This window comes from Dryobates pubescens, chromosome 1 (genome assembly GCF_014839835.1).
Source record: "Dryobates pubescens isolate bDryPub1 chromosome 1, bDryPub1.pri, whole genome shotgun sequence".
NCBI classification, from domain to species: Eukaryota; Metazoa; Chordata; class Aves; order Piciformes; family Picidae; genus Dryobates; species Dryobates pubescens.
In genome coordinates, this window is record NC_071612.1 from 42,043,733 (window position 1) to 42,055,662 (window position 11,930).

Genomic DNA, 11,930 nt, shown 5'->3' on the forward strand with positions numbered 1-11,930 from the left:
GGTGTTGCTTTATGTTACCCATCTAAAAGAGAGTTACTTAGTCAAAGTTAGCCATCCTGGGCTCTTGTGTGGCCTGACAACTAGCTGCAAACTCTCATCTCATACTATTCAAGACAGGTGGGAGACAGTGTAGGAGCACATTTGTTAATTAACACACAAATAACCTGAAGGGAGATGAGCTATACCTGTGGGTTTGTGGACTCAACACAGGAAAATGGCTTGGCTGCACCATGGCATGCCTGGCACTGTCTCTATTTTTAGCCAGCCCCAATTTTGAGGTAATACAACTTCTATAATATTTCAGTGAAAAGGACTCAAATTACTCCAGAGTAGGAAGGTTCTGTTCCTTGGGCTAGCCCAACCAACTAAAATAGTGAAATTTGCCTGTTTGAAGCAGAACTAAACCTACCCCAAAGCAATTTTCCATTAGTTTGTACTAATTATTTTAATACAAAGAGCAAGAAAAAGGTGAAGATGAAGAAACCCCTTTGGCCACTTTGTTTCATTCTATTTAAAAAGAACAAAACTGATCTCTGAGGAGGCCCACGGTATTGGCAGTTTTGCATAGGTATCCAAAGAGCTGAGATGAGATTATTAGCAATGTATTTGCAATGTTCTATTTCTCACAATGTAAGCAGAGAAGTTTGAATGCTTTTGAATTCTTTGGAAGCAATCCTACCTGCAGGCTACAGCACTGTGCCATTTGAAGGTTGGTGTTACAGAGCAATGTGGCAAAAATACCTTATGTTAAAAGTTTTAACTTATTGCACTATGCTCTAAGGTAGAAAACTCAGGAATTCTACTTTTTCTTGACATCAACTCAGGCCTTTTTATAGTGCTTGTCACTGGGGGTTTAAGACTTAAAACAAATCTCTCTCTGACAGACTGTAAAATGCTAACATGGAACAGCAGGTGACTGCTCAAATAATTTTAGCAGCCCTGTACAAGTGCCCATGCAGGTACGCTCACAGCATGTTCTGCCATCCCACTTCTCTGACTGCCTGGTCTGTGGGTCAGGCTGTGCCATGACTCCCTTCTGTTCCAAATGTCTCAGCTTCATCCTGGCCATGCCTGGGACTGAGGGGCCTGCACTACCCACTGAAAGCACTCAAAGAATTGAAGAGCAAGTGGTGAGGTCACATTTGCCTCCCAGCACTGTCTAAGGGACATACATTAACACTGACAACAACCATCCACACAGAAGCAACTTTTATTAAATTAATTGCCTTGTGCCCTGCTAGATTATCATCTGATGTGATGTGAAGATACTGCTCAGCAGGGTTGCATGCTCCAGACCTGTGTTAATAAGCTGCACAGTATAGTAGGACAGAAATTTGTTCATGTGATTCTGGGTCATTGTTACACTCTCCAGCACATGAAGTCACCAAGAGGTGAAGACTGCATTTAGAAGGACATGGCTCTAGGAGTTTCCTTGGTTTTCCAAACAAAAAAAAAAGATGATCTAAGGAAATTGTACAGCTTTCAGACTTAACTTTAGGCACATAATTAACTCAGTACCATATTAACATGGCAAATACTTCAACATGGGATACAAGACAAAGTCTTACTCCCTTGCAATGCATCAGATGCATTTTTAGAGTTATTGATATATGCAAAATATAAAGACAAGCTACTGCTGTTCTCCATCTCTAGAGCATGACCATGCTCAGACACTTCATGGTGCTTACTTTGTTTTACACAGAATAGAACTGCCCAAATCATACCACACCAATAGCTGGAATTTTGCTGCCTGAAGAGAGTATCATAGCACAGGAACAGCTTTACAACTCAAACAACAGCTGAAATCCTGGGATTTGTTACAAGGGATAATTGGTCAGTGGGTATGTATAGAGTAGGCTGAGAGTAGCCCTGAAAAGAAAGACTTGGGGGTAATGATTGATGAGAAGCTCAACGTGAGCCAGCAGTGCACTCATTCAGCCCAGAAGGCAAATTGTGTGCTGGGCTGCATCAAGAGGACTGTGGTCAGGAGGGCAAGAGAGAGGATTCTGCCCCCTTGGTCTGCTCTTGTGACACCCCACCTCAAATACTGCGTCCAGTTCTGGTGTCCCCATCATATAAAGGACAAAGAGCTGTTTGAGCTAGTCCAGAGGAGGGCCACAAGGATGATCCAAGGTCTGGAACACCTCTGCTATGAGGATAGGCTGAGAGAGCTAGGATTGTTCAGACTGGAGAAAATAAAACTCTGGGGGGACCTTAGACCTGCCTTTCAGTAGTTGAAGTGATCCTACAGGAGGGCTGCAGAGAGACTTTTCATAAATGTCTCTAGTGATATGACAAGCGGGAATGGTTTTAAGCTGAGGGAGAGCAGTTTTAGACTGGATCTTAGGAAGAAATTCTTCATTACAAGGGTGGTGAAACTCTGGAATAGGCTGCTCAGAGAGGTTGTGGATGCCCCCTCCCTAGGGGTGTTCAAGGATTTGAGCAACCAGGTCTAGTTGAGAGGCATCCCTGCCAATAGCAGGGAGGTTGGAGTAGATGGTGTCTTAGGTCCCCTCCAACCTAAGCCATTCTCTGACTCTACAACACATATGCACAGCTGGCTTCATAAAACAAGATGGAAGCATTGAAACAAAGAAAAAGATTAACTGAAACTTTGTATTTAACATTTGTTTTCAAATGTCATTTGATTCACTTTCCCTTTAAATTATTTCAGTTACAAATGGAACATACCAGTGAAATGGAGACTTGGGAATACCACAAATTATGTTTTCTACAACATATCAAATTCTGCAGGTAAATTTCCTCTTCTTTCTTAAGAGCAATGAATGAATAAAGCATTCCAACATCCTTACAAATTAATAAAATACAGAATTAGTTTTCAGGCTTTCCATTTCCAGCTCTGGGAAGCAGAGCACAGTGTGAAATTAGTAGTCAATTCTGCAAGATGATTATTTCTCCTATATATATATTAGGCCAATTTAGGCTTAATTCAGTAAGTGATTGTGCTGTGTTTAAGCATGTGCTTAAATATCCTTAAGCAAGTGGCTAAATGTCCTGAAGCATATCCCTGAGCATGTGCTTAAATACAGTTCTATTCAAGGATGCATCTAAGCATACTGTTAATTACAGTGTGTTAAAATCAATGGGACTTAGACATGCCCTTTGTTGAGTCAAAGGAAACCTGTAACACGGCAAGTGGAATCTGAGTTCAATTAAAGAGCTACACACAATTAAATATGTGTTCTAACACTGGTTTCAGGAACCAGGAAATACCTACATGAGCATTTCTGATGATCTGTTGTGCAGTCATACCTGTATTTCTCATCCTGCAACTCTAGCAGCCAAAAACAGGGAGTGGGGAGAAAAAATTACTGACTTTTTGAGCTTTTAAATTTTGTCACATGTTGGAATTTCAGAAATGCCACAATCAGCTCTTCACTTGAGTTTGTATGAGTGTTACCTATTCAAAATGTAATTTGTCTTTTGTTCTGCTCTTGTTTTAAACTGGTTGCTTTTCATATTCATGTAAAAGCAAACAAAAAAGTCTTATGTCACGATAAAAGTCAGAGGTTAACATAAAGAAATTTTCTTTCTCTAACTTCCACATAACTTTACAGTGCACTGCAAGGGACTACTGACTTCATAGGGCTGTTGACTCCATACAATCATAGAATGGTTTGAATTAGAGGGGACCTTAAAGATCCAACTCCCCTGCCATGGGCAGGGGGACCTCCTACTAGACCAAGCTGGGGGTGGTGGTGGAAATCAATGGAAGATAAAATATGAGAACTTTAAAACTAGTAGTAGTCATGAGGGTAAAAAACCTTTTTAAATGGATATTTGTAAGTGCAAGAACTGCTTCTTTGCATTTTTTTACTTTTTAGAATGATGTTAATTTTCATCATCTTTACCCTAAGCAGAACAATCTCCATTTTTAATATGACAAACTAACCAGCCTAGCTTGAAGAGGGTAAATTTAGATTGGATGTTAGAAAGCAATTATTCACACTGAGGGTGGTGAGACACTGGAACCTGGGGGCGCGTGGATGCCCCCTCCCTGGAGGTGTTCAGGGCCAGGTTAGATGAGGCCTTAAACAACCTGGTCAAGTAGAGGGTGTCCCTGCCAATGCCAGGGGAACAGGAAACATAATCTCCAATGTCCCTTCCAAACCAAGCCATTCTATGAATCTAAGTAATTGCCACAATGCCTTATTCTAAGACGGATGCTGACATGCATTAAAGTCTGTCGTAATTCATCTTTACTCATAACCATCTAAACAATAAATACACACATTTAAGGATCAGACTTTCGTTTGCTATTCATTAAAACTGAACATTACTTTTGGAGTCAAGGAATCTGCAGTGAGTTCTGTGTCGTGTAAACTGCACAAACAGATTGCTGTGTGTTTGGCTTGCAGGAATTGAAATACCTTCTTCTACCGACACTTTTGTGAATGTTAATCCAGACCACATTGGATTCTTTCGGGTGAATTATGACAGTCAAAACTGGAACAGGTTAAGCAATCTTCTGGTCAATGACCACAAAGTGAGTATCATAACAGCAACCTGTTTGATGGTTCTCCCACAAAGGTCTGAGGAGGTTGGTTTTTTTCCTGCTAATGATTCATATATTCTTGATCTCTCTTTTCCTCTTTTCACACAGAGTCTTTCAGCTGCTGACCGTGCAGGGATTTTGGATGATGCCTTTTCTTTAGCAAGGTAAATTAATTCCCTGCAGAGATTTCAGCACAAGTTTTTCAGTTTCCATTGCTCATTAATTAGAGTTAGCTCAGGTGGCTGAAAGAATATCTTTGAATTTGCTACAAGTCTGAATTGACTATTGCCTTGTGTTGTCCTGCAAAAGGGGTAAATTCAAGTGTGCATTGGCAGCCTGCAGTAACAATGCAGTCAAGAGAAATTCTCCCCTTCGTTTCAGTTGCCAAAAAAAAGGAAAGAGAAAAAAAGAAAAAAAAAAAAAAAAAAAAAAAAAAAAAAACACCAAAGGGGGCTTTAATTGCCCAGGTCTTTGAAAGGGGTGTTTGGGCCATGTAAGTAACAATAATAGAAGCACATCAGAAGAAGTTAGGTGTCCAGAGAATCAGAGGCATGCCTACAATGCACAGCATGGCAACAGGAAGTTACCACCTCAGCTATCTTGCTTAGAAGCTTGCTTGGAAACGTCTAGCTCTTGTACCCAGTCATACTGACACAGATAAACTCTGTATGACCTTCTGTGACAGCCTCCAAGTTCGAGTTTCTTCAGCCTCATAGGATGCCTCCAGAGCTAGCAATTCCTTTTCATGTGACTGGAGTTGATGTAGTTAGTTGAGGGCTATCCAGTTCTGGGCACACTGAGCTATTGCACAATGTGAACAGGATCCTCATGGCAGTGAGAGCTCCTGCAGTTAGGTTTTGATCAACTGATCCTCAGTGATCTCTTTGGAAGACACGTCCCAAGTTACATTCCAGACTATTTCCCCCCTCCCAAAACTTATTATTTCAGACCTTCTAAAGTAAACAATGTTCTAATATCTTTAAAGAAGCAAGTGCTTAAAATTCATTAAAATAATAGAAGTTAAATAACAAAAGTTATGTTCTCTCCTTCCACAGACCTGACCTTGTGGATTACTCCATTCCCCTGCAGCTCACAAGATACCTAACAAAAGAAACAGACTATTTACCTTGGCACAGAGTTATATCATCTGTAACTTACCTCGCAAACATGCTGGAAGATGATCAAAATATCTATCCCCAGTTTCAGGTGATGAAGGAAAAAAAACATTCCTGCATGGGACCACTGGATCTGACAGTTCAGGATCTGTAACAGCAAAAATATTGACTTTCAAGTGGTTTTCCATGATGCTGAGCTATCAGTATTTACTTTTTGTTACTGTCCACTTAGAAAAAAAACAAAAAAGAGAAGTGATAAAAACTGCTTAGCACTTATCTTTCAATTGTGTGGATTCTCAAATCAGAGAAATGATGCCTAATTATTCTTATAATCTTTCACCATAAGTCACAGTACAGACTTTTGTTATCACTGTCCTGCCTCCAGTAAAAAAGTCTGTACAGGGCAGCAAAATCTCTGACACTTGTCCTCACACAAAAGACATCTGCATCTCACTGTGGCAGTGAGCAGGCTTGTTAGCTGAACTAACATTTTGAATATGAACTCAAATAACTATGTCCTGATCTCAGCATCATCTCTGGAAAATAGCCATGTCAGTGGACCCTTGCTGTACCCTAATTTTCCTTTGGGAGCACAGAGAAGGCTGGAGAGAAGCAGGTTGCCTTTGTCCTGTCTGTGCAGCAGACTTTCAGACCTGGAATATTGTGGTGATCTGGAGAGACAGTGCATGTTTATGTTACTTATTGTTTAAGAGATGCTAGTTCTAGGAAGACTGAAGGAGAATGATGTCTGAGCACAAATACATTGTTATTTAAAGAAATCTGCATGAGTGACTAACTCCTCTTTTCTACCTCAGAAATATTTTCGCCAGCAAGTAAAGCCTATTGTGGATCAGCTGCTCTGGAATGATAGTGGAGACCATTTGGAGAGGTTGGGCAATCTTTTTTTTTTCTTTTTCATCTCATATTATTGATGGATTCAAAGAACACTAAGCAGTAGGAAAATATTTCTCCCTCTCTCTCTCTTTTAAAGGCTTCTTCGTGCATCTGTTCTAGACTTTGCCTGCAGTATGGGTGACCCAGAATCTCTGAACAATGCTTCTGTCCTTTTTGAGGATTGGCTACAAGGAAAGAAGTGAGTGCTCACAGCTTCTGTGGCTGCTGAAAAGCACAGCACGTGGCTCAGTCACAGATCTCAAGCAGGAAAGGGGGAAGAATATTCAAGTACTCTTTCTTTATTTTAGTGTTTCTGTAAATCTCCGACTCCTAGTGTATCGCTATGGGATGCAGAACTCGGGCAATGAGTCATCATGGAATTACATGTTCAAGAAATACCAAGAGACATCATTAGCACAAGAAAAAGAAAAGCTGCTTTATGGCCTGGCATCAGTGAAGAACATCACCCTTTTGGACAGGTGATTTAAACACACAAAGATTTTACTTTCCCTACAGGTGTAACTGGTTTGTTCATTCCCCTCTCCTCTCTCCTGTCATTTTTGTCAGATTACAGCATGAGGAATGCAACACATTTTCAAGAGCAGTTATCTAACACCCTCCTCTGAGATTGTGCTGTAGCAGAAAAAAAGCCTTGCCCCTTTAGTGGAATGGTATTGAACACAATCAGAGTCTTCAGATCTTCCAACAGCACCTTCACCCCGTGTAATTTTAGCTGCTTAATAGTTAAGCATAAGGAGAAAATTAGTCATCTTTGTTTCCACTGCAATCAGTGAAGGAATACAGGACATCCAGAGCACTGTTTATCCCAGACCAGGAAAAGGACTTAAAATCAATAGGAACAATTGCTTTGGTGTTGTCAGTCACCCTCCATTGGCTGCAGAGAACATATTAGAACATTAAGTACATTAGAACATTGAGTAGCATTAGAAGGTATGTCTACCTTCTAAGTAGCCCAAACTGGGCAAATAACCTTGAGCAATTGTTACTAACAGTCCTATGAAGGCATCTGTGTGAAGTTGCAATGCTCCCTGGGGCACTGTGTAAAGAGGTGTCTGAGCCAGAACCAGAGAGTAAGTATTCATGTCACCATGGCAGTGATGGGGAGACCAGAAATTGCCCCAGACTGGTCCAAATGTCAGGCTGGATAGGCTGCCACTCTGCAGACACACCAGCTCCTGTAAGCTTCTCTGATAACTTTGCAAGCCATTGTATCACGTAGCAGAGATGCAAGAAAACATCTTCACCATGGTTGTTCACCACTTGGTTGGAGCCTTGCCTAAATATCGTAAGATGAAGCAATCTCTGCCTGGAAAAGTTCCAAGTTTAAACAAGATGAAACAAGGAAGTATAGGAAGTTCAGAAAGAGTAAATATAAAAGTTAGAGTAAATAAAAATGTGATTGAAGGTAGATGTATTCTTAAAACCTTGTGACCACAACAGCCATAATTGAAAGCCATTCAATAACTAATCACTGACATGATTAAGACATGAATTAATTAGATCAGCCTCTATTTACAGGGGGGGGAAATTCCCCCCTAAAGCAGAGAGAATTCATGTCTTAATTTACTATTGAAACAACAAGGAAGGGGAAAAGAGCAAACAGACTGAGAAGGTTGTCTCTTACATGCAGGGGAAAAGAAGACAGTCTTTAATCCCAGCACAAAAAAAGTCTGAAGGTGCTCTTCTGCAGCTGCTTCTAGGAAGTCATGTTCATGGTGCTCATCCCCCTGCAAATGTGCATGCTAAGGGATCCCTCCACTCTGTCAGCCAAAGCCATTTGTGCTGTAGCTGGAGGTACAACTGCAGCACATGCAGGCTTGCTATGCCCATTTTGTGTGAGCAAGTTTCAGAACAGCGCAGCTTTCAGTGTGAGCAAGACACCTGCCTGGGGATTCATGGTCTCTATATGAGACCATGGCCTGGACTACTACCGTTTGGGATCTTTACTACCCAAACAGGCCAGACTACTGAAAGATCCAATCTGATTTTCACTAGAATAATAACAATGGGTTTGGGCTATTTTTGAGTAACTTAAAGACATAAATACTATTTACTTTTTAAAGAGATACATAACAGCCAGGGTTTCTTTCAGTATAATTATCTCTTGACAGTCATCAACAGATATTTGTGTTTTAGATCACTGTATTTTGCTTTTAGAATGTTGTAGATAGAAATAATATTCCTGCCTGGAAATGGGCCGGGGGTTGTACACTTGAGAAACAGACATCGACATTGCGTCATTGATCATCATCAGTCGGAAGTGTTAAATTATGATTTGCTTTCCATTGTCTTTTCTAGAAGACTCTCATTGACTCTTCTGGCATTGTCCTTAGGTACCTGAAATCCATTAATAACACCAACCTCATCAAAAGCCAAGATGTGTTCACAGTCCTGAGATACATCTCATCCAACGCCTATGGGAAAACAATGGCCTGGGACTGGATACGACTTAACTGGCAGGACTTGGTTGACAGGTAGGTTAGGGAACTCATGGGACATTCTAGGTTGGCACCCGTCTGTGTAGCTTGTTATATGCCCTGGCTTTCTGTATTTTCACTGTGCAGTTCTAAACATTGGGCTTTGCATAATGAAACTTGTATGTTCAAAACAGTAATATCTACCTGCTGTGAAAAAGCTCTTTGCTGCTAAGTTGAAAATCATTCTTTGCCCACATGATCACTATCAATGAAAAGTGATTTAAAAGTCTAGAAAGTTCTACCAAGGCCATAAAAATTGTATTTTTGCAAGGAAATTAGATGGACAGAGGCAAAGTGTTATGAGATTCAATGAGGCCAACTGCCAGGTCCAGTACTTGAGTCACAGCAACCCCATGCAGTGCTACAGGCTTGAGGGAGAGTGGCTGGAAAGCTACCCAGCAGAGAAAGACTTGGGAGTGTTGATTGGCAGCTGGCTGAAGCCAGCTGTGTGCCCAGGTGGACAAGAAGGCAAGCAGCATCTTGGCCTGATACAGGAGTCATGTGAACAGCAGGGCCAGGGAAGAGATTGTCCCCTGTACTCAGCACTCTGGAAGTCACACCTTGAGTACAGAGTTTAGTTTTGAGGCTTTTACTCCAGGGTCTAGAAAAGCTGGTGAAGGATCTGGAGAACAGGTCTGGTGAGCAGTGGCTGAGGGAACTGGGGTTGTTTAGTCTGGAGAAGGTTGAAGGGAAACTTCTCGCTCTCTACAACTACCTGAAAGGAGGTTGTAGCCAGATGGAAATTACCTCAGGTGTCACCAGGGGAGGTTTAGAAGAAACTCTTTCTTCATTGGAAGGGTTCTTAAAGACTCTAACAGACTGCCCAGGAAGGTGGCTGCATGCCCATCCCTGGAAATGTTTAAAAGAGACAGAGATGTAATGCTGAAGAACATGGTTTAGCACCAGACTTGGGAGAGTTGGAGTTGATGATCATAAAAGATCTTTTGCAACCAAAATGAATCTATGGTTCTACAATTCTATGTTGACTTGTACCTTCTCTTTGTGAAGAGTTTTGCATCAAACATAATGTATTACTTGGTTTTTTTCTTTCCCCAGATTCACTATCAATGACAGAAACCTTGGTCGAATAGTAACTATTACTCAAAACTTCAACACAGAGCTCCAGCTCTGGCAGGTATGGTGACAGCATTTGTCTTGGGTTTAAGTCAATTTATTTAATGAGCTACTGGCCAGGAAAATTGACTTTTCATTCTCTAAAAGTCTGAAGCAGTAGGAGTTATTGTAAAACTATCCCAGTGCTGCTAGCCTGACCTGAAATATCTCTCCCAGACAAAACTGCCTTTGGCTCTGCAAAAAGCCACTTGCCCAGTAGCAGCTTTATTTGTTTCATATAATTTCTTTTTCTCTCTCTTTTTCAGATGGAAAATTTCTTTGAGAAATATCCTAACGCTGGGGCAGGAAAATTGCCCAGGAGTCAGTCAATTGAGCAAGTGAAAACCAACATTGACTGGCTAAAATTGAACAAGGAGGAAATACAAAGATGGCTAGAAGCAGAGCTGGGCCCTTAAAGTCTTACGTTTTTTCAAAACATCATTCTGGGCATTCAGAGACATTTAGCAATGTGGATTTCTCACTTAAGTACCTTAGAAGACCAAGGCCTAACATCTTTTTCTACAAACACACAGGAGACCACTGCCAGAGCAATGCTTGTGTAGTTGCTGATCCTAGATCCTGCCAGCACTTGTGTGCAGGAATAGCTTTATATGTTCAGAGATGCATTTACCTGAACAAAGAAGACAAACTCTTAAAGCTACTCAAGGCAGAAGTGATGGCAGAACTGGGGTTCTTGCTGATCCAGCCGGTCTCAATCCTTCCACGTACTGCTCTGAAAAGCTGCCTCTTTTTTCACACAGAGCACACTCAGGGATTCCTTTCCAAGTAGTACCTCTTAGGAGCTTGCTCCTGAAGGAAAGGGGAAAAAACAGTCGTTTTACCATTGTCTGAAAACCATTCTCTGTACTTGCAGCTATAAAAATTCTACATATGGGATCTAGCTTTGCCTTCTGATACTACAGGAAGGCTCTCCCTTATGATTTCTGGAGTCTAATTATCACTACACAAGGGATCAATATTATCAGCTTCTGTTTCAATGGTGTTTGTTGGGATTTTGGGATTCTGTAGCTTGGGTTAAGAGTTGGCTTGGTTATTTTTGTTTTATTTCTAAACCTCGTCAAAAGCAGAGCTTGTGGCAGCTGTTACTGCAAACAAGACAGACAGCACTTACTCTTTCTTTTCTGGAGGAAAAAATAAAATTCAAGAGCCTACTTGGGAATCACAGTCTCTTTCTAATGAAGTGGCAAAAGGGCCTGTGAGGTAGAAAAGCAGCTGTTGCATGTCCCAGGTATGCTGTACATATAGCTTCAGTGACTTAGGGGTGGAGGTGGGGGGGATCTATTAACTCCTCAGATAAAATGTATTTAAAATAACAAATTCAGATGGAGGGGACAGGTAAGCCCCTTTTGCAAGTCAGTCTACTGCAGAAGCACAGGCAGCAAAAAATGATTCTTGATCCCAAGTCTCTCTGCCACTGTGATGCTGGAGAAGGCAACAGGACTGCTCTGCCTTGTTCCTCCCAAGCTGGGAGCTGGAGTGCCTTGGAGCTCCCAGGTTTCTATGTGCTGTGTCCTGCCACCCTGTGGGCAGCAGATGTGAGAGCACCAGCCCCATAGTCCTTGCCTTCTTGTCCTGGTCTCCTGAGTGGGAAGGTGCATCAGCAGGGAGCCAGCTGGAGTTAATCCCTGTCTAGATGCCCTGGGAAAAGGATCACAGAGCTTCTCACAGTAGAAAGCCCTGGGAGAGATTAGGCACATCTATCAGGCAACTGCAGAGGGATGGGAGGACAGACGTATGGAAAAACACTTCTCTCCCCTTTGTCCTGCAACACTA

The 11,930-nt window shown here is 41.6% G+C and overlaps 1 protein-coding gene across 1 annotated transcript in view; it reads left to right on the top strand.

Moving 5' to 3' along the window:
• Nucleotides 1-10,959, top strand: part of ENPEP (glutamyl aminopeptidase) — a 37,468-nt gene extending 26,509 nt beyond the window's left edge. The window contains exons 11-20 of the mRNA XM_009904896.2: nt 2,675-2,754; nt 4,380-4,507; nt 4,625-4,680; nt 5,572-5,722; nt 6,447-6,520; nt 6,623-6,724; nt 6,834-7,004; nt 8,880-9,020; nt 10,080-10,158; nt 10,403-10,959. Coding sequence (XP_009903198.1) covers nt 2,675-2,754; nt 4,380-4,507; nt 4,625-4,680; nt 5,572-5,722; nt 6,447-6,520; nt 6,623-6,724; nt 6,834-7,004; nt 8,880-9,020; nt 10,080-10,158; nt 10,403-10,552 — 1,132 coding nt within the window. The 3' untranslated portion in view covers nt 10,553-10,959. The remainder of the gene's footprint in view (nt 1-2,674; nt 2,755-4,379; nt 4,508-4,624; nt 4,681-5,571; nt 5,723-6,446; nt 6,521-6,622; nt 6,725-6,833; nt 7,005-8,879; nt 9,021-10,079; nt 10,159-10,402) is intronic.
• Nucleotides 10,960-11,930: the final 971 nt, after the last annotated feature.